The 26,052-nt window shown below is 41.3% G+C and overlaps 3 protein-coding genes across 9 annotated transcripts in view; 2 read left to right on the top strand and 1 right to left on the bottom strand.

Annotated features, from left to right (window-relative positions):
* lonrf1 (LON peptidase N-terminal domain and ring finger 1) overlaps positions 1-4,166 on the top strand; it is a 46,503-nt gene extending 42,337 nt beyond the window's left edge. For both annotated transcript variants that reach the window (XM_072569898.1, XM_072569890.1), the window contains exons 11-12: positions 601-750; positions 2,689-4,166. In XM_072569898.1, the coding sequence (XP_072425999.1) occupies positions 601-750; positions 2,689-2,853 (315 nt within the window). In that variant the 3' untranslated portion in view covers positions 2,854-4,166. The remainder of the gene's footprint in view (positions 1-600; positions 751-2,688) is intronic.
* A 3,587-nt stretch (positions 4,167-7,753) lies between these two features.
* paics (phosphoribosylaminoimidazole carboxylase, phosphoribosylaminoimidazole succinocarboxamide synthetase) lies at positions 7,754-25,944 on the bottom strand. Of its 6 annotated transcripts, none has more exons than XM_072569830.1 (10): positions 25,810-25,944; positions 24,958-25,017; positions 23,208-23,405; positions 22,956-23,134; positions 20,375-20,554; positions 20,175-20,288; positions 18,671-18,754; positions 16,428-16,608; positions 9,459-9,617; positions 7,754-8,290 (listed from the first exon to the last, which is right to left on the bottom strand). In XM_072569830.1, the coding sequence occupies exons 2-10, from the start codon at positions 24,971-24,973 to the stop codon at positions 8,130-8,132; spliced, it is 1,272 nt and encodes a 423-aa protein (XP_072425931.1). In that variant the 5' UTR covers positions 24,974-25,017; positions 25,810-25,944; the 3' UTR covers positions 7,754-8,129. The 6 variants fall into 6 exon arrangements, with proteins under 6 accessions (XP_072425931.1, XP_072425886.1, XP_072425894.1 ...); XM_072569785.1 differs by lacking the exon at positions 25,810-25,944 and adding an exon at positions 25,570-25,588; XM_072569793.1 differs by lacking the exon at positions 25,810-25,944 and adding an exon at positions 25,398-25,487.
* Positions 25,893-26,052, top strand: part of ppat (phosphoribosyl pyrophosphate amidotransferase) — a 61,949-nt gene continuing 61,789 nt past the window's right edge. Inside the window, exon 1 of the mRNA XM_072569772.1 lies at positions 25,893-26,033. Coding sequence (XP_072425873.1) covers positions 25,906-26,033 — 128 coding nt within the window. The 5' untranslated portion in view covers positions 25,893-25,905. The remainder of the gene's footprint in view (positions 26,034-26,052) is intronic.

The raw sequence follows: 26,052 nt of genomic DNA, 5'->3' as shown, positions 1-26,052 counted from the left end.
CTACTTGATTTAAACATATAAGATGGCTTGGATCTGGAGAGGATGTTTCCTGTTTTGAAGGTATGTATAACTAGAGGTCCCTGTTTAAAATTAAGAGGGTGTTGATTTAAAATTCCACATTCCAAGAAAACATTTTATTAAAAAGTGTTGGTTGCCTGTTATCTTATTTCAAAATGAAACAAAACTGAAAACAAGACTAGATTCCAGAATGGGTGGTATTGGCAAGAATGCCATTTGTTTTGTTATGATAACTAGCCTTTAAGGTTTTGGTCACCATTTTTATTAAGCTAGCTTATTAAAACAAATTCTTTTATAATTAATTTCTTGTATCTCAACTATATGATTTTGATATTAATGTAGAATTATCAATATTTTTGTACACCATTTCAGTTTTTGTGTTAAGATTCAAACAGTTAATTTGAACTTGATTTTGTCTTGCATGTAGTTATGATATAGTGTAATAATTTCAGTACAGTTTGGCTCAAATGGTTATTACTGCAAATGTTATCACTTCAGAGTTCTCAGATTTCAATGTCAGTTTTTGTCACCATTTGTTCTTTAGAAGTTTGTATTTAAATATAAATCCGTCTTTGTTTGAAGGTTACAGGAGAGGAATTGGATGAACTTCTAGATCTTCATGATGAGGTGTATGCACAAGCTTGTAAATGGTTTCAAAACTTAAAAAGTCGATTCCACAGTCAAATCCTTCAGCATTTTGGTCCAATTCCAGAGAGAGAAACAGATTTACAGGTATTGTGACTCTCAATTATTTAATTTTTTTTGTGGTTGCCATAGTGAATAATATTGCACTTGGGTACTGTCCACGTTATTTGAAATCAGTAAGCCACAATATGAATATGGGCATCTCAAATTCTTTTCACATTGATACAAGTCATCATAAAAATAGAACCAACTGTTTAGCACCATGATATATACGAGTGATGGGAATTACATGTGCTAAGCACGGTGTGCAAAGTCTTGGGTGACAAAACGCAAAGTAAATATGTAACCTTAAGGAGACTTTTGAAGGTGCAGTAGAGATGAAGCAAGATGGAGGAATTTAGGAAGAAAAGTCCTCGGTGCCAAGTGTGTGATAGCTAATAGTGGTGAAGTTAGTGGGAGAGGAGGGAAATGCACAGTACTCTAGATTAGAGTCGATGATGTGAGTTAAATTGCTGAGGCATTTAAAATTTTTTAGTCACAATGCTGTAAACCGTATCAACGTAAGTTCATTTTAAGTACACTGTCTCTAATTTTTGGAACTACTGGGACATATTGTAGGCTTTTGTCTTAAAATTTAACATTTAGGGTTTTGAAAAATCATGCAATGCAGTAATAGAGTCATAGAGATGTACAGCACGGAAACAGACCCTTCGCTCCAACCAGATATCCCAATCCAGTCTAGTTCCACCTGCCAACACCTGGTCCATATCCCTCTAAACCCTTCCTATTCATATACCCATCCAAATATCTTCCAACCCTGGCAACATCCTTGTAAATCTTTTCTGAACCCTTTCAAGTTTCATAACATCTTTCCGATAGGAAGGAGACCAGAATTGCATGCAATATTCCAACAGCAGCCTAACCGATGTTTTGTACAACCGCAACATGCCCTCCCAACTCTTGTACTCAATACTCTGACCAGTAAAGGATTGCATACCAAACGCCGCCTTCACTATTGTATCTACCTGCGACTCCACTTTCAAGGAGCTATGAACCTGCACTCCAAGGTCTCTTTGTGCATCAACATTCCCTAGGGCCTTACCATTAAGTGTATAAGTCCTGCTAAGATTTGCTTTCCCAAAATGTAGCACCTCGCATTTATCTGAATTAAACTCCATCTGCCACTTCTCAGCCCATTGGCCCATCTGATCAACATTCCGTTGTACTCTGAGGTAATCTTCTTCACTGTCCTCTACACCTCCAATTTTGGTGTCACCTGCAAACTTACTAACTGTACCTCTTATGCTCACATCCAAATCCATACCAGTCTGGTATAAAACCCTCCACCACCACCCTCTGTCTTCTACCTTTGAGCCAGTTCTGTATCAAATGGCTAGTTCTCCCTGTATTCCATGAGATCTAACCTTGCTAATCAGTCTCCAATGGGGAACCTTGTTGAACATCTTACTGAAGTCCATATAGATCACATCTACTGCTCTGCCCTCATCAATCCTCTTTGTTACTTCTTCAAAAAATATTTCTTAAATGTGGAACCATGTTAGCCAACCTCCAGTCTTCTGGCACCTCACGTGTGACTATCGATGATACAAATATCTCAGCAAGAGGCCCAGCAATCAGTTCCCTAGCTTCAAACAGAGTTCTAGGGTACACCTGATCAGGTCCTGGGGATTTAGCCACCTTCATGTGTTTCAAGACATCCAGCACTTCCTCCTCTGTAATAGGGACCTTTTTTCAAGATGTCACCATCTATTTCACTATATTCAGTATCTTCTAAATACTGATGCAAAATACTCGTTTAGTATCTTCCCCCATCTCCTGCAGCTCCACACAATATCCCTTTATCATCTCCAGGACTATTATTTGGCAATTTATCTTGCTGTTCTGGAGACCTTTATTGTCTTATAATAGTTACCACACTGAAGTTACTCGCTTGCCTGTAAAACACTAAGATGTTTGGAGATTGTGAAAGCAAGTGTTTTTTCCCTGAACAATATTTGCATTTAGGGCCCCCCAAATGGACCTGCTTGGTGTTGGTGGCTTCTTGCTGTTCTTCCTGTGGATCCAAAATATCAGCTTTCTGTGTTGTCTATGACATCCTTGATGAACCGCTTAATCAAAATTCAGAAGATTTTGACATACTTCTCGAATGCAAGAGATCAATCCAAGTGACAATCAGCCTGGACTTGCTTCAAGGATCATGAAATCCTCTTTCTAATCGGGGATAGATTATTTGCTTTTTTTTTCATATGCGGTGCTGGTTTCAGTAAGATGCAAGTAGCAGACATAGTCTTGAAAGGAATTGCAAAATATGCTGATAACAGAAAGAAAACCTGACCGTATTTATTTCCTACTAAGAAGGTTTTGTGACAGACCATCCTCTACTCCATTTCTATGAAATTTTGAATAAACAGAAATTCTATGATTTTTGTACTAAGTTTTGAAGTTGTACTGATTATTTGAACTAGCAGTACTTGATGCACAGTTCAGAGCACTATAGATGTGTTCTTTTAGCAATATAATAGAAATTTGCAAACTTCCATCTGATTACCATAAATAATTTTGAGTTTGCCATTACCTATCCTGAATTGGCAAAATGTTGCTGTGGTATGGGTGCTGGCAACCCTGTGACACATAGTTAAAAATCACACAAAATCAGGTCATAGTCCAACAGGTTTATTTGGAAGCACTAACTTTCGGAGAGCTTCCCCTTCATAAGGTGGTTGTGGAGTGCTTCCAAATAAACCTGGTGTTGTGATTTTTAACTTTGTGCACCCCAGTCCAACAGAAGTGTCTCCAAATCTGTGACCCATAGTGAGAGAAACTGACATGCAGCAAGTTATTTGACTATGGCTAATCTGTGCATCATATGTCCTCACTTATTGGAAATATACATTCACTTCCCAGCAAGGGCAACTAGATAGCAGACAAGCAGTTTTCACCTTCCTCAACACTTCACAATTTTTTAATGGTCAAAACTGACTGACTCTACATAAAAACAATTAACAAAACTAGGACTTTCTCATATATGTGGCATATTATCACATCAGACATATGTTACATACACTTACAAATCTATCGGGCAAGATTCTCCAATTCTGTGAAATGGCATACCTGTCCTGTGCATTAATTATATATCATAAAATTATAATCCTAATAAGAGGCCAACCTTAATACAACTATTTTTAGACTTAAATCTCAGCTCAATTACAGATTACATTTTGCTAATCTGTTTGAGCAATAAATTATGAACTCTTAAGTCTGTTTTTGTTTGAAAAAGCAAAAATCTCAACATTTAGTGTTGTAATGGTTTCTATCTTTGCTCCAATGACTTGTATTTTCTTTGCGATTATGTGCTGGCAGTGTGTAATTATGCCAGGCATTGCCTTTCTGATCTGTAAATTTGTACAAGGTTTATACAAATGTTCAGCTTTGAATTGTATTTAATTTATTTTTTTGAATAAAATAAAGATCAGAAATGAAAACCTGTTGTTAGAATAAAATCAATGAATTACATTTTACTTTCATTAACAATTTAGTGCTACTATACTTGAATTGAAGACCATGGATATGTTTAACATCCACTTTTAGAGAGTTTATTTCTCAGCATGCAGTTGTCACTGGCTAGGCCAATGTTTACTGCCCATCCCTGGAGAAGATTAGGGTGAGCTGTCTTGGATCTCTCAAATCCATGGGTGTAAGGGCATCCACAGTGCTATTAAGAAATTTCAGTTGATCCACTGACAGTGAAGATGGGAGCAGGAGTCCATTCAGCTCTGCTCTGCCATGCATCACGATCATGGCCAATCAGCAACTCAATAGCCTAATCCTGCTTTCTCTACATAATCTTTGGTCCAAGTGCTATACTTAGCTGCCTCTTGAATATATTCAATGTTTTGATGTCAGCTACTTAATGTGGTAATGAAATCACCACTCTTCGGGTGAAGAAATGTCTCCTCATCTCCCTTCTAAATGGTCCACCCTGAATCCTCAGACAGTGACTTCTGGTTCTGAGTGCACCCACCATCAGGAACATCCTTCCTGCATTTACCCTGTCTAGTCCTGTTAGAATTTAAGTCTGAGATTCTCCCCTCACTCGTCTGATCTCTCCTACATCAGTGTTGCCATCCCCAGAATCAGCCTGGTAAACCTTCGCTGCATACCAAGAGTATCCTTCCTCCGAAAAGGAGACCAAACTGTGCACAAGGTGTGGCCTGACCAAGACTCTTTTTAACTACAACAATGCATCCTTACCTGCTACCTACCTTCAGCAACTGGTACATAAGGACACCCAGTCCCACTGCACCCTCCTCTCCCCCAATTTAGAGTCCTCGAGATGTTTAGCATGGAAACAGACCCTTCGGTCTAACCCGTCCATGCTGACCAGATATCCCAACCCAATCGAGTCCCACCTGCCAGCACCCGGCCCATATCTCTCCAAACCCTTCCTATTCATATACCCATCCAAATGCCTCTTAAATGTTGCAATTGTACCAGTCTCCACCACTTCCTCTGGCAGCTCATTCCATACATCTACCACCCTCTGTGTGGAAAAGGTTGCCCCGTAGGTCTCTTTTATATCTTTCCCTTCTCACCCTAAACCTATGGCCTCTAGTTCTGGACTCCTCGACCCTAAGGAAAAGACTTTGCCTATTTACCGTATCCCTACCTCCCCATAATTTTGTAAACCTCTATACGGTCACCCCTCAACCTCTGACGCTCCAGGGAAAACCGCCCCAGCCTATTCAGCCTCTCCCTATAGTTCAATCCTCCAACCCTGGCAACATCCTTGTAAATCTTTTCAAGTTTCACAACGTCTTTCTGATAGAATATTGTGTGCAATTCTGGTCTCCTTCCTAACAGTGGCCTAACCAATGTCCTGTACAGCTACAATATGACCTCCCTACTCCTGTACTCAATACTCTGACCAATAAAGGAAAGTATACCAAATGCCACCTTCACTATTCTATCTACCTGCAACTCCACTTTCAAGGAGCTATGAACCTGCACTCAAAGATCTCTTTGTTCAGCAACATTCATTAGGACCTAACCATTAAGTGTATAAGTCCTGCTAACATTTACTTTCCCAAGATGCAGCACCTTGCATTTATCTAAATTAAACTCCATCTGCCACTTCTCAGCCCATTGGCCCATCTGGTTAAGATCCTGTTGCAATCTGAGGTAACCCTCTTTGCTGTCCACTACATCTCCAATGATGGTGTCATCTGCAAAATTACTATCTGTACCTCTTAGGCTCGCATCCAAATCATTTATGTAAATGACAAAGTATAGAACCCAGCATCGATCCTTGTGGCACTCCACTGGTCATGGGCCTCCATCTGAAAAACAACCCTCCACCACTACCCTCTTGTCTTCTACCTTTGAGCCAGTTCTACATCCAAATGGCTAGTTCTCCCTTTATTCTGTGAAATCTAACCTTGCTAATCAGTTTCCCATGGGGAACCTTGTCGAATGCCTCACTGAAGTCCATGTAGATCACATCTATTGCTCTGCCCTCATCAATCCTCTTTACTTCCTCAAAACACTCAAATCAAGTTTGTGAGATGTGATTTCCCACACACAAAGCCATGTTGACTATCCCTAATCAGTCCTTGCCTTTCCAAATACATGTACATCCTGTCCCTCAGGCTTCCCTCCAACAACTTGCCCATCACCGCTATCAGGCTCACTGGTCTATAGTTCCCTGGCTTGTCCTTACCACCCTTCTTAAACAGTGACACCATGTTAGCCAACCTCCAGTCATCCAGCATCTCAACTGTGCCTATCAATGATACAAATATCTCAGCAAGTGGCCCGGCAATCACTTCTCCAGCTTCCCACAGAGTTCTAGGGTACACCTGATCTCGTCCTGAGGATTTATCCACCTTTAACCGTTTCAAGACATCCAGTACTTCCTCCTGTGTAATCTGGACATTTTGCAAGATGTCACCATCTATTTCCCTATAGTCTGTATCTTCCATATCCTTTTGCATCAGTATTTACTGTGGAAAATACTTAGTATTGCCCCCATTTTCTGCAGGTCCACACAAAGGCCATCTTGAGGGACCCTATTCTCTCTCTAGTTACCCTTTTGTCTTACAGCCATTCAGGCAGTAATCTGCCTTGATTTTGCTTCCAAAGTGAATAACCTTACAGTATAATTTGGACAAATGTATCTGCCATTGATTTGCCCATTCACCCAGCTTGTCCAAACCATGCTGGAGGATCTCTGCATCCTTATCACAATTCACCCTCCCACCCAACTTGGTATCACTCGCAAACTTTTGCAGCGTTAACATTTTGCTCCCACCTCCAATATGTATTGTGAAAAGCTGGGGTCCGAGCACCAATCCCTGTGGCACCCCACTAATTTGTGAAAAGGACCCATTAATTCCTATTCTGTTATCCAGTTTTCTAACCTCAACTTTAAGCTTGCACAATAATCTCTTCTGCAGGACTTGGTCACTTTCTGAAAATAATGTAGTTTCAAATCCGGATCGTTTGGGGCTCGAAAGGGAACTTGGGGGAAGATGGTGGTGTCTATGGTCTGCATTTAAACTCACTCAAGTCCTGTTAACACATCATCTCTAAATGTTCACAAACCTACAATGGCTGTTGGTTACACAATACTGTGATTTTTGAAATTAAATGGGGATAGAATCCCTACATTGTGGAAACAGGCCTTTTGGCCTAACAAGTCCACACTGACCTTCGGAAGAGGAACCAACTCAGACCCATTTCCTTATATTTTATCTGTGACTAGTGTCCCTAACCTACACATCCCGGGATACTATTGACCATGCTAAATTGCCCATTCACCTAACCTGCACATCTTTGTATTGTGGGAGGAAACTGGAGCACCCGAAGGAAACTCCTGCAGACGGTGGGAGAATGTGTGGAGTTTGTAGTCAGGAGGCTGGAATTGAACTTGGGTGCCTGATGCCATGAGGCAGCAGTGCTAACCACAGCCAGTATGCTGCAGTAAATGCTGGCCTCACCAACACCCTCATCTCAAAATAAATAGCGTCTGAACAGCTCTGCGATTACATGATACAGAAAATGCCCACATTGGTTTTAGTTCTCCAAACATATGCTTTATTAAGCAAATTTAAAGCAGACTCATTACAATGGTTTTTTTCAACTGCAACTTTTAGATCAAAATAATGGAGTAAAATCAAACTGATTTTGTAGCAGCAGTCCATAAAATGTTGCTGTAACAACATGGTCACAATATAGAATAACAAAGGTTGTTGCAATAAAGATCACATATGGAGTAGTGTATAGTTCACTTCTCCACTGTAGCATTGATAGCTTACTAGATTCATGTCAATTTGATAGTGAAAGAATTCAAATTAGAGAACTGGGTACAAACTTTAATTCAAAGAATTACATCTTCACTCCAAAATGGTATATATGTTGAAAGGGTCTTCAAGTAATTGTTCATTTAATCACAGGTTTCTCAACTGCTTGTCAGCTTGCTTTAAGGAAATCCAAGTGCTCAACATGTTTGCTCGCAACTTTGCCCACACCAAGTGATTGAACTGACCAAAGATCTGAGCAGCAAAAAGGGCAGCCGCTTCTGGAAAAAGCACTGTGGAGCAGCCAAGACCTGGAATTTTAAAAAAAATAAAAGGAGTAATGCAAGATATAAATTTAGAAAACAAAGTGTGGAATTTTATACTTTTTCCAAAAGGGTAGTTTGCTATGTTGAAAAAAAAGACATCATACCAAAAAAAAGGTCCAACCTGCTTCTAAACAGATTTACTTCTGCATATATCATTGTGCCTTTCATAGGGAGTTAGCAGCACTCAAACAATACTGAAAGTTATCCACTCAAAATAGTTGGATCAATAATGGTGATTAAAAATCCCAAATGTTTGATTCAAGCTCTGGCTAATGATGCATATGGAGTTCCACCCCAAGCTTCTGAGTGTGCTAGAATGAAGTGATTTGGCCTGGATATTCTCAGATCTGACAATTTGTACAGCTCCACCCATCCCAGGATACTAGCGATTACAAAGCTGTTCAAAAAGCAGTTATTGAAAAACAAAAAAGGGACCATTCCACTGTTTAGGGAAAAAAAAAGTTGATAAAAACAGGTGAAGACATCACCCTGAGTCAAGTTGTGACCATTGGTCTCCAAATGCAACCAGTTTCTTTTGCATCAGACAATTTACAAATGTTACCCCACCACAATTTATTTTTGGGCAAAAACAAACCAGACACTTTCATGTCAAAGCAACATCTGATTTTGACAAACTTTTCTCTAAGCTGCAAATTCACAAGCAATTGGAAATGTGCAGGGAACAAGCAGGAAATAGGGAGTCAGCAGCACTCAGTAATGGTATAACTATTCCACAGAAAAGGACTGAAAATATTCAATTTTGCAGAATAACTGCTCTTAAAAATCTCAGATTTAGTATATCTGTAATAACCACACAAGTTTGCTCAGTTGGCTGGAAAGCTGGTTCAATTCCCACACTGACTGGAATGAAGCACCCTCCTTTTCAAGCTCTCAAACAAAAAAAAAAGTGGTGACCTTCAGGTTAAATCCTCAGCCTTCTCTCCATATGGAGAGCATAGATCTTTTCTTGTCAGGAGCTGACTACTTGACAAATATTGAACAATCATGGACAGACAAATCGGATATGTATGGTGGGAACAAAAAAAAAGGTTAAATAGATTCTGTTTACTAAATGGAAAGCACATATCAGACAGATGAATTTAAAATGATTATAATCAGTCAGGCATTGTGTTGTGGAATCCTAACAACTTACCACTAGGCATGCGAAGAGATGACCAAACATCTTCAGCACCCCAATCAGCAGAAATGGGAGGACAGTTTATTACAGGACAAGTGGAGTTTCCAGACAGCACTGGTCCTAAACCATTACTTCTACCAGCAACTGCAATGAATACAGTCTGAACTCCATCACCTAAAAATGTTTAAAAAGAATTAAAACAGCTGATTCAGACAAAAAAAAACAATTTAAGTTCTGCTTGAAATTTCAATTCAAATGCAACATTATCTCTTATTTGTTTATCTGCTTAATGTGCACAGAGCTAAAGAATCAATCTAATCTGCAATTAGCATCAACAACCCCCGTTATTGTCCATCTCCCACAGTTCAGGTCCAGACAACAAGGCATGAAACACAATAAAAAACAAACAATCTTGAAAATAAAAAACCTGACATCTACTTGCAGGTGTGCTGAAGCCATGCTGCACATTTCCATTAGTACTATAAAAAGGAATGGATTACTGGGCTAATGGTCGGATACTTGGTAGTGTGGAAGAGCAGAGGGATCTTGGTGTCCATGTACACAGATCTCTGAAAGTTGCCACCCAGGTAAATAGTGCAGTGAAGAAGGCATATGGCGTACTGGCTTTTATTGGTAGAGGAATTGAGTTCCGGAGTCCTGAGGTCATGCTGCAGTTGTATAAGACTCTGGTGCGGCCGCATCTGGAATATTGTGTGCAGTTTTGGTCGCCATACTATAGGAAGGATGTGGAGGCACTGGAACGGGTGCAGAGGAAGTTTACCAGGATGTTGCCTGGTATGGTAGGAAGATCCTATGAGGAAAGGCTGAGGCACTTGGGGTTGTTTTCATTGGAGAAAAGAAGGTTTAGGGGTGATTTGATAGAGGTGTACAAGATGATTAAGGGGTTAGATAGGGTTGACAGTGAGAACCTTTTTCCACGTATGGAGTCAGCTATTACAAGGGGGCATAGCTTTAAATTAAGGGGGGGTAGATATAGGACTGATGTTAGGGGTAGGTTCTTCACTCAGCGAGTCGTAAGTTCATGGAATGCCCTGCCAGTAGCAGTGGTGGACTCTCCCTCTTTATGGGCATTTAAGCGGGCATTGGATAGGTATATGGAGGATAGTGGGTTAGTGTAGGTTAGGTGGGATTTGATCGGTGCAACAGAGGGCTGAAGGGCCTGTACTGCGCTGTATTCTTCTATCTATGAATAGAAAGATATCTTCACCCTATCTAGGCAGTTTATTTAACAGATGATTGTCCAGAAAAAGTAGATTAAAATATGCAAAATTACATAATCACCCTACTGGACAGAAGTACAGTTTAAGCACTGATTCTACATCACAGCAATACTGACGCTGATGGAGGCCAAATACTTTCTGTAACTATGCAAGTAATGAGGCCCTCTTATAAAACTAAACCAATCACTTTTAAAGTATTTAAATCTAATCAAATTTTGCTAATCACGTTAATGGAAATGCCGAAAAAAAAACATAATACTCCTCTTTATATAAATCAAATTATAGACACTAAATCACATGTGATTTCAGAAGATCACATGCGTACTGTACGTGATTTTTTTTGGTACTATACAAGTCGTCTTTTGTTCAAATATTTCAGCTAAGTTAGCCACCTTGACAAACAAAAATTGAGTTCAACCAGATCAAGTTGAAAAGATGAAGGCACTTTTGAAGAAATCCACACGTTAAAATCAGAGATGCTCAGTATTAACTTAAAAATCAGTAATTCAGGCACCATGTTTTACATCATACTTGTAAATGCTATAGGAATAAAATTCGACAAAAAGAGCACCATAAAAGTCAAGTTCAAAGTGAGCACAGTGAACTCAAGTTCCCTAATCAGTGTTCACTTTAAGAGGATGCACAAGTTGGGAAACAAACTAGCAAATGCTGAAGGGTGATGTTATTGAAACATCCAAGATTCAATTAGTTGCCTTATTTCAGATTTTACAACATGGAGGTTGAGCTTAAGCATGGGCACAATCTGCAACTTAGTTGACAAACATGCAAATGTGCAGATTGACTACAATACAACTTGAACAATAACAAAACAATCTTATCAAATGGTGTGAACGAGTGGCCTACTCCTGCTCCTAAAAGTGTTTGTAAGATCTTCGAAAAACCAGCATAACTGCAGTATTTCAGTACTACCTTTCAGCAGTAAAGGTCTGGATATATTTAAGCGTGGTAGCCTGGTGCAAATTTGTGACAATATACTTGGAAGCAAAGAAAGAAAAAAAAAGCATTTTCGCATCAGAGAGCGGCAGGAGCTGGGCGGAAGTGAAGGCACAGTGCAAAGCTGGTCGGGAAGGTAAGTGATTGTTACTAGAGTGGGTGTGTTCTAGACCCCAGGTCCTACAAGTAGGGCCTCCCTCCCTCCTCCTCTAACCTAAATTAGAAGTCCACAGACTTGCCCCCCCCCCCGCCCCAAAAAAAAGGGAGGGTCCAAGGAAGTTCCTGTGGATTGAAGAGTGAGGCTTTAGCTGTGGAGTCTTTGACAAGCAGGTTGAGAGAAGTGATTACACCACAGTTGAAGAGGGTGAAGACATGACTGCCAAGCTGGATCAGTGTGCTACGTGCTTGATGTGGGAGGTCAACGGCTCTGGTGTGTCTGGCTCGTATAAATGTGGAAAGTGTGTGCACGTTCAGCTACTGACAGAGCATATTGCAGCACTGATGAAAGAACTTGAGGACCTTAGGCTCATCAGAGAGAACGAGATCTTTCTGGACAAAACCTTCAGTGAGGTTATTACGCCAATCGTACCAGAAGAGAGCAGACTATGTTGAAGGCAGAGAGGAGACAGGAGACAGGTGCGAGACACCCTGGGGGAAGTACTTGTCAGGAACAAGTTGAATCTTCTGGAAACACAGTAGAGAGATGACACTGCCAGTCCACGAGGCGGCCAGGTCTGTCAAGACATTCAAAAAGTTGGCGTGGAGACAGAGCAGAAGAGTCGGACATTACACAGAGCCGTGGTAATAGGGGACTTCATAGTGAGAGGAACTGACCGGGGTTTTTGTGGCAGCAGACGGGACTTAAAGATGGACTTAAGACATCACAGACTGTGCAGGAAATCCTCAAGGACGAAGGTGAAGAGCCAATGGTGGTGGTACATGTTGGCACAAATGATGTTGGGAAGAAGAGGAGGAACATACTACAGCGGGACTTCGGAGAACTAGGAAGAAGGCTGAAAAGCAGGATGTCCAAGGTGGTTATCTCTGGTTTGCTTCCAGTTCCTCAGGCTGGTGAGGCCAGAAACAGGGAGATAATGGACTTTAATGTGTGGCTGGGGATCTGGTGCAGGAAGCAAGGATTTAAATTCTTGGATCACTGGGGCATGTTTTGCAGTAAGCACAAATTCTACAAGAGACAGTTTGCACTTTAATATGTTTGGGACCAGCATTCTGACAGGCAGATTTGCTACTGCAACACAGCTACGTTTAAGCTAAGTAGCGGGGGGAGGGAGGAGGGGGAAACAAACTGGATGCTTAAGGAAAGTGGAGGGAAAGTTAGAACAAGGGAAGCCAAGAAAGAAAACTGTATCAATAAGGCAGAAAACTCAAAGGGATCATGCTGCAAGGTTGAGTGAAATAGGAGGAGTTGATGGGAAGGGTGAGGGCAGTCACAAATTAAAAATACTATACATGAATGCACAAAGCATTAGAAATAAGATGGATGAGCTTGAGGCTCTTTTGGAAATTGGCAGATACGATATTGTGGGGATAATTGAGATGTGGCTTCAAGTGGACAGGGCCTGGGAAATGAATATTCAAGTCTACACGTGCTATCGTAAGGACAGACTGACGGGCAGAGGTGGTGGGGTGGCCATGTTGGTAAGGGATGATATTCAGTCCATTGCGCGGGGGGTCCTAGAATCAGGGGGTGTAGAGTCAATGTGGATAGAGCTGAGAAATACTAAGGGTAAAAAGACCCCCTTGGGTGTTATCTACAGGCCCCCAAATAGTAGTCTAGAAGTCAGATGGAAGTTAAATCAGGAGCTGAAGAAATTGGCCTGTCGCAAAGCTTTTACTACAGTTGTTATGGGGGATTTCAACATGCAGGTAGACTGGGAAAATCAGGATGGTATTGGACCTCAAGAAAGAGACTTTGTGGAGTGCCTCAAAGATGGATTCTTAGAACAGCTGGTGCTGGAGCAGACCAGAGGAGAAGGCAATTCTGGATCTGGTATTGTGCAATGAACCAGAATTGGTCAGGGCCCTCGAAGTGAAGGAGCCATTGCGAAGTAGTGACCATAATAAGTTTCAATCTGCAATTTGAGGGGGAGAGGGTACAATCAGAAGTGCCAATTTTTCAGTTGAAGAAAAAAGGGAACTATGGAGCTGAAGGAGGAGCTGGCCAAAGTTCAATGGTACAATACCTTAGCAGGGATGACAGTGGAGGAACAATGGCGGATATTTCTGTGTATAATGCAGAAGTTGCAGGACCAGTTCATTCCAAAAAAGGAAGAAAGATCCTAGGAGGAGGCATGGGTGGCCGTGGCTGACAAGAGAAGTTAAGAAACAAAGTTAAAAGAGAAAAAAAAAAAAAGAGTATAACATAGCAAAGATAAGTGGGAAAACGGAGGACTGGGAAACTTTTAAAGAAAAGAGGATTACTAAGAAGGAAATACGCAGAGAAAAAAAAAAAGAGGTACGAAGGTAAAAGGTATGTTAAAGGCAAAAAAAAACAAACTGGTTAAGACTAAAATTGGGCCCTTGAAGACAGAAACAGGGGAATATATTATGGGGAACAAAGAAATGGCAGAAAAATTGAATTGATACTTCAGATCTGTGTTCACTGGGGAAGACACAAGCAATCTCCCTGAGGTAACAGTGGCTGAAGGACCTAAACTGAAGGGAATTTATATTTGCCAGGAATTGGTATTGGGAGAGACTGTTAGGTCTGAAGGTTTATAAGTCCCTGGGGCCTGATGGTCTACATCCCAGGGTACTGAAGAAGGTGGCTCGAGAAATCATGGATGTGTTGGTGATTTTTTTCCAGAGTTCGATAGACTCGGGATCAGTTCCTGCAGATCGGAGGGTGGCTAATGTTGTACCACTTTTTAAAGAGGTGGAGAGAGAAAGCAGGAAATTATAGACCAGTTATTCTGACCACTGTGGGAAAGATGCTGGAGTCTATTATAAAGGATGAAATTACGACACATCCGGATAGTAGTAACAGGATTGGTCAGAGTCAGCATGGATTTATGAAGGGGAAAATCATGCTGGACTAATCTTCTGGAATTCTTTGAGGACTAACTCTGAAGATGGACGAGGGAGATCCAGTAGATGTAGTGTACCTGGACTTTGAGAAAGCTTTTGATAAAGTCCCACATAGGAGGTTAGTGAGCAAAATTGGGGCGCATGGTACTGGGGGCAAAGTACCAACTTGGATTGAAAGTTGGTTGGCTGATAGGAAACGGCTCCATTTCAGAATGGCAGGCAGTGACCAGTGGGGTACCACAGGGATCAGTACTGGGACCGCAGCTTTTTACAATATATGTTAATGATATAGAAGATGGTATTAGTAATTGCATTAGCAAATTTGCTGATGATACTAAGCTGGGTGGCAGGGTGAAATGTGAGGATGTTAGGAGATTACAGGGTGACCTGGACAAGTTAGGTGAGTGGTCAGATGCATGGCAGATACAATTTAATGTGGATAAATGTATGGTTATCCACTTTGGTGGCAAGAACAGGAAGGCAGATTACTACCTAAATGGAATCAATTTAGGTAAAGGGGCAGTACAGAGAGATCTGGGTGTTCTTGTACACCAGTCAATGAAGGTAAGCATGCAGGTACAGCAGGTAGTGAAGAAGACTAATAGCATGCTGGCCTTCATAACAAGAGGGATTGAGTATAGAAGCAAAGAGGTTCTTCTGCAGCTGTACAGGGCCCTGGTGAGACCAGACCTGGAGTACTGTATGCAGTTCTGGTCTCCAAATTTGAGGAAAGACATCTGGCTATTGAGGGAGTGCAGCGTAGATTCACTGGGTCAATTCCTGGAATGGCGGGATTACCTTACACTGAAAGACTGGAGCAACTGGGCTTGTATACCCTTGAGTTTAGAAGGCTGAGAGGGGATCGGATTGAGACATATAAAATTATTAAAGGATTGGACACTCTGGAGGCAGGAAACATGTTTCCGCTGGATGGGTGAGTATCGAACCAGAGGACACAGTTTAAAAATACGGGGTAGACCATTTAGGACAGAGATGAGGAGAAGAAATTTCTTCACCCAGAGAGTGGTGGCTGTGTGGACTGCTCTGCCCCAGAGGGCAGTGGAGACCCAGTCTCTGGATTCATTTAAGAAAACGATGGATAAAGCACTCAAGGATTGTGGAATAAAGGGATATGGAGATAAGGCAGGAACAGGATACTGATTAAGGATGATCAGCCATGATCATATTGAATGGTGGTGCAGGCTCAAAAAAAAAAAGGGCAGAATGGCCGACTCCTGCACCTATTGTCTATAAAAAAAACCCAGAATTGTCTAGTCAACCCAACTGTTCAGTCTTTTTCAGTTACTTACAATGTACAGATTCTATAGTGTACAGTAGTCAGTTTTACAAAACTTAGGCTTCTATTCATGCATCCAAAATAAAAACACATTCACTTTAAGAGCCTTCTTAAAGGCTACATACAAGTGCAAATAGCAGTAACTTACAATGGTTATGGAAGATTTATAGTACTTTTTGTGACAACATAACACTCCAAATTTAAAAAAAAATTTGTTACGAACTATGTTGTACTTCGAAATCTCAGCAGTCAGTGTGCATACAGCAGGTTCCCAACCAATATAAAATCAAAAATTAACTAAAAGAAATCCAAGAATTGCAGATGCTAAAAGTCAGAAACAAAAACTGCTGGGAAAATTCAGCAGGTAGGGAAGCACCTGTGGAGAGAAAGCAGTGTTAATGTTTTGGATCCAATGGCCCTTTAGAACCTTCTCTCTCTGCTTACCTTCATATTCTGCTTTAATCCTTAGTGTCTCATCAGTGCCTTTGTGAGCTGATGAAACACGCAATTCACATGGTATACCATAATTTGCACAAGCTTGTTTAATTTTTTGACTGTGGTCAAGATCACTACGGGATCCCATGATCACTACCACTCTTCCAGAAGTCTGTGCAACCAGCAAGTCCTAGACAGATATTTAAAACAAATGGTAAAGTCAATTTTAGAGACAGAGACAGAGACAGAGACAAAAATGAATCAAGTGAATCTGGTCTTCTGAATAATCCCAGATTTTAGTCAGTCATGTACAACAAGACAACCCTACCATTTCAATACAGACGACATGGTAATTCACATTTGAGTTACAATGTAATATGGCCTAAAGGAATGCCTGAGACATTAAGGGAACTGATTAATTAGTGTTATGAAGTGGTTGTATTAATATGGGGAGCTATAAATCAGTGGGCTGAGAGAGTTTTATGGATTGTGACTAAGTGAAATAAAGATTTTATTAAAAAAAGTGTGGATTTGAATTATGATTAAATAATTCTTTCGAGGTACGATAGCTTGGACATAAGGAATGTTATACACTGTATTCAAGAGTGGGTTTGCAGCCTACAATGGCAGAGCAAGATAGGACTTTACTTAAAAGGAATGGTTAAAAAAGCAAATAATTTCAAAAATCAATCCATAACATTTACTTCTTATCCCTCCATCTTCTGCATTAAATCAAAAGTTTTCCAGGCCACGATCAGTTCTGAAGAAGAGTAACTGAACCAAAAACATTAACGGATGATTTTTCTCCACAGAGCCTGCCAGATGTGCTGAATTATTCCAGCAATTTCCATTCTGGTGTTAGATTTCCAGCATCCAAAGCTCTTTCGTTTTTAAATAATTTCAGATGTTCAAATGGAGACCTTTCCCATTCTCAGTATGTGATTTGCTTTCTGTTACTTTTTTGTACCTTTAATATATTTAGAAACTTGGGTCAGAGAAATCAGCCACAGAACTAGGTGGAGGCAATCTTGTAGAAGTGAGTTGAAGGCTCAACATCAAGCATGATAACAAAAGTGAAGAATAATTTGGTTCACTCAGGCTAGATCTCACTGAATACAGGAAGAACTATACATTTGGATACAGAACTGGCTCAAAAAAGGTATAAGACAGAGGGTGATGGTGGGTTGTTTTTCAGACTGGAGGCCTGTGATCAGTGGAATGCCACAAGGATCAGTCTTGGGTCCTCTACTTTTTGTCATTCACATAAGTGATTTGTATGAGAGCATAACAGGTACAGTTACTAAGTTTGAAGCTGACACCAGTGGACAGCAAAGAAGTTACCTCCGATTACAACAGGATCTGAACCAGTGGGCTGAGAAGTAGCAGATGGAGTTTAATTCAGATAAATGAGAGGTGCTGCATTTTGGGAAAGCAAGTCTTAGGACGGATATACTTAATGGTAAGGTCCTCGGAAGTGTTGCGGAACAAAGAGACCTAGGAGTGCAGGTTCATAGCTCCTTGAAAAAGTGGAGTTGCAGGTAGATAGAATAGTAAAGGTGGCGTTTGGTATATTTTCCTTTGTTGGTCAGAGTATTGAGTACAGGAGTTGGGAGGTTATGTTGCGGCTGTACAGGATATTGGTTAAGCCACTGCTGGAATATTGCAATTCTAGTCTCCTTCCTATCAGAAAGATGTTGTGAAACTTGAAAGGGTTCAGAAAAGATTTACAAGGATGTTGCCATGATTGGAGGATTTGAGCTATAGGGAGAGGCTGAACAGGATGGGGCTGTTTTCCCCTGGAGCGTTGGAAGCTAAGAGGGGTGACCTTCTATAGGTTTACAAAATTATCGGGGGCATGGATAGAGTAAATAGGCAAAAGTCTTTTCCCTGGGATCAGGGAGTCCAGAACTAGAGGGCATAGGTTTAAGGAGAGAGGGGAAAGATATATATAAAGAGACCTACAGGGCAACTGTTTAACACAGGAGGGTGGTACGTGTATGGAATGAGCTGCCAGAGGAAGTGGTGGAGGCTGGTACAATTGCAACATTTCAGAGGCATTTGGATAGGTATATGAATAGGAAGGGTTTGGAGGGATATGGGCCAGGTGTTGGCAGGTGGGACTAGATTGGGTTGGGATATCTGGTCGGCATGGACAGGTTGGACTGAAGGGTCTGTTTCCGTGCTGTACATTGACTCTAAATTAGTCAAACTGACAGCAGTAACAGAGCCAGTTTCAGACGACTTGACAATACCTGCACTCTTTCTGCCACCCACTCAAAGTTTCTCTTAACCATTTGCATAGCTTCAGGTGTCACTTCTTTGAGATCACGATAAACCTGAAAAACATTGACAGCAGTTCTATAACAGAAGGAAAATATTATTGTGGAAAAATACCCTCCAATTTCGGCCATACAAACTTTTAGAAACAGTATTTTTGCTGAATATTAATGCAAAACAATAAGGTTGCGCTCAGAAAACAAAAGGTTACATAAATGTTGGCATACATAGAGAGCCATACTTTGAACACTTGATTCATATCGTGACAGCTACAAATTGTGTCAAAATGGTATCATTTGAGTTTCAAAGTTGTAGGGAACTATTACCTGAAAACGTTTTTAAAAAGTCAGATATTGTTCACAAATTGTATGAGTGCAAACTCAGATATTCTCTGGAAAACTCAAGTTTACAAAATATTTGTGATAGAAGTGATTTCCAACACTTTTCCCCCTCAAATGACCCCATTCATAGTAAAAAATCATAATCACAATCCACTTACAGGAATGGGGAGTTGGGAACTAACACAGCTAATCATTTCCAACTGGTTACAGCTAACGCATTATCAAGTTGCTATGGGAAAAAAGGCAGCGGAATCAGTGTTTGAGAGGAGGTTACAGACTTCCTTGCACAAATCCACATATCTCAGAGACAGCAGTTGTTGGTTGGTCTGGTCAACAGCCATCTGAAAGCTGTAGAGTTGGAGATCAAGAGATCAAAGCTGTTTAGTGTTGTCCACGGCAGAGAAAATGTTATGTTCCAACATGCAGAATGCAGTCAATAACTCATACTCCAAGAGAAAAAAAAAAGTCTGGGTTCGTGAGAATTTACAGAAGACTAACGTAGTCTGGAGTAGTGTTTAGGAATGTACATAATGTAACCAGTGAAATTCCTGACTGGGGAAAAAAGGAAGCAACCCCATTGAAAACTGGTAATAACTGCTGATTGTTTACTGTAATGAACTGTAGCTCTGTGGAGAGTGACACAAGTTAAGTAATTGAAGAAAAGAAACGTTCAAAAGAAACGTTTGCTCCGTAGGCTTGATAAAAAGTTTTTTTTTTAAAAAAAACAGAAGAAATGTTGCCCCATCATTATTTTAGCTAACAACTGGAACTTCAAAATGCTAACTGTCACTACAGAAATCATAATAAAGGATCCATCCTAGAAAGACAAGAGTACCTTCATAACCAAGTTGCAGGCTAAAGAGCTCAATATCCAGTATAATAAATTTTACTTCTGGGTGCAAATCTAATTCCTGTCATCGTCAGGTTGTCTGAAGGGGCCAAGCCCAAACTCACTTAAAATACTTTTCATGACACACTAACTTTATGCCGAGCCAGATAACTCAGTCGGACATTAGATGCCAAGATTTTGCATTCAACTGTTTTTGGGAGGCTTTCCTTCCAAACTGGGGGGGGGGGGGGGGGTTAAAAAATTAAATTTGAAGTCAACCCACATTCCACTCAAAACAAAAACACACACCTGTTTGTCCTTTTGCAGTTTTCGATCTCCCTGAGGCCATAGTCTCCATGAGTCATTGTCAATGACATCCGCAAGTAAAATCTCCTTGGTACAAGCACAAACTCCAAATTCTACCTGGTTAAAAAAAAAATGCAAACCAAATTATTAGTTCACTAGAAGAAATCACTAGTTCTTTAGCTGAAAAAAAGATAATGACTTACTTTCATATCCACAAGAGTACAGTCTTGAGTGGCCCATGCCTTTTCTAATATCTCAAACACAGCCAAAGTGGTACGAGTCATGATGTCTACTTCACACTGTTCAATCTGTAATCCCCCACAGTTAAATTGCGCTTGAATCAATTGTTCTTCAGACCACTGTGGATCATTGTTAGCATCATCCTAGAAGGAAATTTTTTATGTTTTAGTCATTTGAAAAATTATATTTTGCAAGGCAATAAGGGGTTTATCCAAAATAATTTTGCACAAAAAGAATCTTATGATTCAGTTGGCAGCACGCCCAGATGATTCAGATCATGGGTTCAAGTTCCATTCCAGAACCTTCAGACCCCACTGAAGAACAACATCCCATTGACAAGCTTAGGCAAGATAAATGAAAGAGCTGTTCCCAATGGCTAATGATATAGGAACTAGGGTGACAACACCGGTGATCCTAACACAGAGCTTGAGGTGTGTATTGTATGATGACTTGCATTTTGTTCAAGAACTTCAGGGAATATACTGCCTATCATTGGTTGCTTCCAAAAGGTGGAAGTAAATTACCTTTTTGAAACATTGTATAAACACCCCAGCACAGTTAGAGAGAGGGTTCCAAGATATTTACACAGCAACATTGAAAGTATGGCAATACGATCCAAAGTCAAAATTGTGCACAACTTGGAACTGAAGTGATGTTGCTCTGGTGTGTTGACTTATTCTAAGAGTTGTGGTCAAGGGCTTGGAATATCTGTGGAGTGTTACTCCAGGCAATGCATCTTGCAGATGCTATATACTACTGCCACTCTGCATCAGTGGTCCAGAAAATGAACATGGAAATTGGTAGATAGGGCACCAACCTTAAGTGTCGCTGGAGCTGCATTTAGCTACGTAAGTTTTCCATCGTGCTCTCGGCTTCTGCCTTGAAGATGATGGTAACCATGCATAGTGTCAGAAGTAGAGTTACGCACCATAGAATAAATAGCCACTAGCCGGTTCTTAAAACAGTAGCTGGCGCAATTTAATTTCTGGTCAATGGTAACCTTGAAGATTATCTTGGGGAGAAATTCAGCAATGGTAATGCTGTTGAATGTCAAGGATCAATAGCCAGATTCCCTCTTGTTGATGGGCATGCATGGTGGAAATGTTACTTGCCACTTTTCAACTAAAGCCTGGAGAGGTTGTCCAGTTTGTGATGCAGGTGAACATTAACTTTTCAGCAGAGAAGTCATGAATGGCTTTAAACAGTAAGCAAACATTTCACATCTGATTTTATGCTTGAGGGATGTTCACTGATGGAGCAGCTGAAGATAGTTAGGCCTGTCACACTGAGCAATTTAGTCATGTTCTTGACCCTAAATGATTAGCCTCGTACAACCACAACCATCCTCCGTGCTAGGTTACCACCACTAATGGAGAATGCTCTTCTCTGCCACCTGCCCATGGCAGAAGATTAGTATCTGTGATGCTGAAGACACCAGAAGTAAGCAGATGAACCATCCACTCAGTACTTCTGGCTGAAGATGGATGCAAATGTTCCATCTACATCTTTCATCAAGAATGGGGATATTTGTGGAGCTTTCTTCTCCTGTTAAAAGTTTAACATGTCCATCATCATTTGTGATTGGATTGGTAGGAATGCAAAACTTAGACAAGATCAGCTGGTTACAAAGAAGCTTAACTGCATTTAATGCATCCTGCGTGAAGTTGCAGCTTCACCAGGTCAAAACCTCAAAGCAAAAGTTCACCTGTACTCTTCACTGAAAGACGTTTAATGGAAATTGTAGGATGCAGGTACATTACAGTCATGTATTGCATTAAACCACAATTCTCCTGATGGTAACACCTAATGCTTGCTCAGTTCAGAGCTGCTCAATTTACTGAGTCTGTCCCTTGTAGCATAATGCTGGTGCCAAGCAACATAACGCAGGGTACCCTCAACTTTGTCTCTAAGAGGACTTTTTGATGGTTGCTCAAAATACCATCTTGAATCGATACAGCTGTGACAAGATCAACTTATGATGAAGTGGTTACAATTGTATTCTTTGCCCCCCATTAGTTCATTGAGCGCAGACCTTGAAGTCTTGATGTTGGATACAAACTCTCCCACCCAGAATATGTTCTCTGCCTTTACCAGTCTCAGCACTTCTTTCAAATGCTGTTCAACATTTAGGAACATAGATAGAGCTACTGAATAAGGGAGGAGCTCCACATGCTTATCAGAAGGTTTTCTAGTCAGTGTTTGTCCAATGCTACGAGACTTCCTGAGTTCAGAGCCAATATTCAGACTCCAAAAGGCAACTCTCTCCAGCTCAAATCACCGTGCAACCATTTCTGACAGGTTTGTCCTGGTAGTGGGCAGGATGTAGTCAGAATGGTGATGGTGGTCCTTGACTAGTCTGTCACATGGCACATGCCCCCAGATGCCTTGCTCACAAAAAAAAGTGCAGAAACAGAAGTGATCAATGATTTCAAAGGGATATTGGATCGATGGAAAAACAGCAAAGTTTTCTTCATACGAATACAAAGTGGCAATAAACACCTCAAATCTAACATCAAAACTGATAGGGTCAAAAATGTTAGCTACCTTAAAGAACATCTCCAACTTGGGAGGACAGAATTTGTATCCTTCCTTTACACCAGGATTTCTCTTCAGAAAAGAGCCAGTGGCAATTCTTCGACAGACCCACTCAATAGGAATCATATGACAGTTTGCTGCCACAAATGCCGTTTCCCCATACTGCTTCTCAAATGCAGTTTTTATGCCTTAAAACAAAAACATTAATATAAATATCACAGAAGTTGCACACCTCAAAAAACTTTAGTAGCAAAGTCTTACCAGCATCCTGCAGCAGTTTGAAGATAGAAACAGTGGTTTTAGTAGATATTGCAGCCTTGCCCACCATCTGATCTTTCCTGACTGCATTTCCAGCTGTAATTTGGTCCTTGGACTGAATCAATACTTGCCCTGGACAATCCAGAAGTTCATATATTTCCTTAGTCTTTCCTTCATTCAGCTTTTTTCCAATTTTCAATTCTAAAAAAGGAATGTTCAAAAGGGAAAGCATTTTCTTTTCAAAAACAGTGAAAATTTTAAAAGTTATTGATTGTGCAAAAAAAAAGCTGTCAACACAAGGCTGAACATAGTAGCATGTTACAGAGGTTCCAAAAACAAAAGAAAGAAATTCATCTAGGAAGCACAAGCAAACGAATAGCAACAATGCAATTAAAGTGGAGGGTCCACTCTGGTCATTTTATTTTAGTTAAAAATCACTACACCAGATTACAATCCAACAGGTTTATTTCAAAGTACAAGCTTTCAAAGCAGTGCTCCTTCATCAGGTAGTTAGTGGACCAGGATCACAGGACAGAGGGGCTGGGGCTGGGAGTGCAATAGGTGGATGGAGGTGGGGATGAAAGTAATAGGTCAGACAGGAGGGTGGAGCAGATAGGTGGGAAAGAAGAGTCACAAGGATGGTGCTGAGCTGGAAGTTTAGAATTGGGGTAAGGTGGGGAGAGGAGAAATGTGGAAACTGGTGAAGTCCACATTGGAACCCTTTAATCCCAGGGCATCAAGGCAGATGATGAGGCGTTCTTCCTCCAGGCATCAGGTGGAGGGGAGTGTGGCACTGGAGGAGGCCCAGGACCTGCACATCCTTGGCAGAGTGGGAGGGGTAGTTGAAATGTTCAGCCACAGGGCAGTGGGGTTGATTAGTGTGGGCATCACAGATGTTCCCTAAAGTACTCTGCAAGGAGGAGCACTTCAAGGAACATCTCCATGATGCCTGCACCAATCAACTTCACCACCTCGTGGCCGAACATTTCAACTCCCCCTCCTACTCTGCCAGGGACATGCAAGTCCTAGGCCTCCTCCACTGCCACTTCCTCACCAGCTGACACCTGGAGGGAGAATGCCTCATTTTCCACCTCAGAACACTTCAACCCCAGAGCATCAATGTGGACTTCACCAGTTTCCTCATCTTCCCTTCACCCCCACTTTGTCCCAGTTCCAACCTTCCAGCTCAGCACCATCCTCCTGACCTGTCCCACCTGCCAATCTTCCTTCCCACCTATCACCTTTACCCCAACCTCCATCCACCTATTGCACTCCCAGCTACCTTCTGCCCAACCCCCTCCCATTTCTCCATCCGCACCCAAAGCTTCCAGCCTCAATCCTGATGGAAGGGCTCCAGCACCACCTATTGTGTATCTCAAATGTCTGCCTTAAAGGGCAGTCACCCGAAGATCCGAGGCTGAACGTCCCTGACCGAGGGGGAACGTGCTTGTATCTTATGGTCCACTAGCTACAAAAAGAAGCAGCGCTCCAAAAGCTTATACTTCCAAATAAACATGTTGGCCTATAACCTGGTGTTGGGATTTTTAAAAAGAAAAACTTTGTCCACCCTAGGCACCTCCGCACGATCTTATTTTATAGAATGCAGCTTCAAAACACTCAGTAGTTCCATACCTCTCCTTACGAAATTTTAGCACCATAAATACTACGGTACAGCTTCGAACAAAAAAAAATGTGGTCACGGTTACACGACGAGATACTATTAGTTAATCTAAGAACTTGAAACTTCACTCACCTCCAAACTTCTCCATTTTAGGAAAACTTTGCAAATCCGTAAAGTTAAAAAGTTTAAATTCTTTAAAACAAAAGATAAGGCATCCCAATCAAATTATACACAGAACAAACTCCTGTTTCATTTTACTTCATAATTGACGAAACAAAAACCCTCCGATTGCATTTGTACGAGAACTCTTATAAACCGCGCTATTACATTATTAGGTCAATACTGTTAAGCGAGAATGGCACACTCAGGTTTTGGTGATAATTCAGCACACGAGCTATAATTCACGAACAGGCAACAAGTAGCAGCGTGGTGTCTCGGGAATGGACTCCTTCCCGCCGACCCTAGGTCGCGCCTCATAGACCCCCCTCCCCGGGTGACCCTCTTCCTCGCACACTACCACCGTGTGTGTTTCTCCACCCCACGATCGTCATGCTTTGTGAGCCCAAACAAACCAGAATCTCCTGCTGTAGGCCCCTCTCCGAATCTCACGCTCCTAACCGCCGCGCGTTCGCTTTTAGAATGTTCCGAAGTTTGAATGAGATATACCAAAACAAGAGGGAGAGAAGGGGTGGCGGAGAGTCATCAACAAAAAGAACAAGTTTACATAAAGAAGGGACGGCATACTCATGTTTGTTCGGAATCGGTGATCATTTTTTCACATTACACACACGATACGCTTTAAAAACAATAACTAATTTTGTTTTTATTTGATTATTTTGCACACCCTACGATGTTTTGGAGCGGTCCGCAAGGGGACAAGGGGAGGGATCGTGAAGCACGTGCGCGGCTGTGGGAGAGGACGAGTGAAAGTGAGGGTTGGTTAATGAGGAGGGGGGTGCGGGTTAATGTACAACTTTAACATACTTAGCCTCGTAGTGAGTGGGCAAGGGGGTTTGTTTCCTTATTTATCGTTGAGTAAGATAGTGTGGAGAGATTTACGGGGTTCCCAGTGGAGCCGGCATGGAGTTTGAAGAGGCAGGGATCCGGGAGGAGTGTGGCGTGTTCGGCTGTGTCGCTGCGGGTGAGTGGCCGACTCACTTGGACGTGCCTCACGTTATCGCCCTCGGGCTGGTGGCACTACAGCACAGGTAATACTGAGATAGGAGG

Source organism: Chiloscyllium punctatum, chromosome 1, assembly GCF_047496795.1.
Source record: "Chiloscyllium punctatum isolate Juve2018m chromosome 1, sChiPun1.3, whole genome shotgun sequence".
NCBI lineage: Eukaryota > Metazoa > Chordata > Chondrichthyes > Orectolobiformes > Hemiscylliidae > Chiloscyllium > Chiloscyllium punctatum.
The sequence above is the reverse complement of the archived record's forward strand: the minus strand, read 5'-3'. Positions and strand labels throughout refer to the sequence as shown.

Coding starts and splice junctions, on each gene's coding strand:
- paics (XM_072569785.1), bottom strand. Junction 9,618..16,427: donor GATTAAAGCAGAATATGAAG/GTAAGCAGAGAG, acceptor AAACATTTTTAG/GTGATGGAGTTCAGACTGTA. Junction 8,291..9,458: donor ATCTCTTCGCATGCCTAGTG/GTAAGTTGTTAG, acceptor TTAAAATTCCAG/GTCTTGGCTGCTCCACAGTG.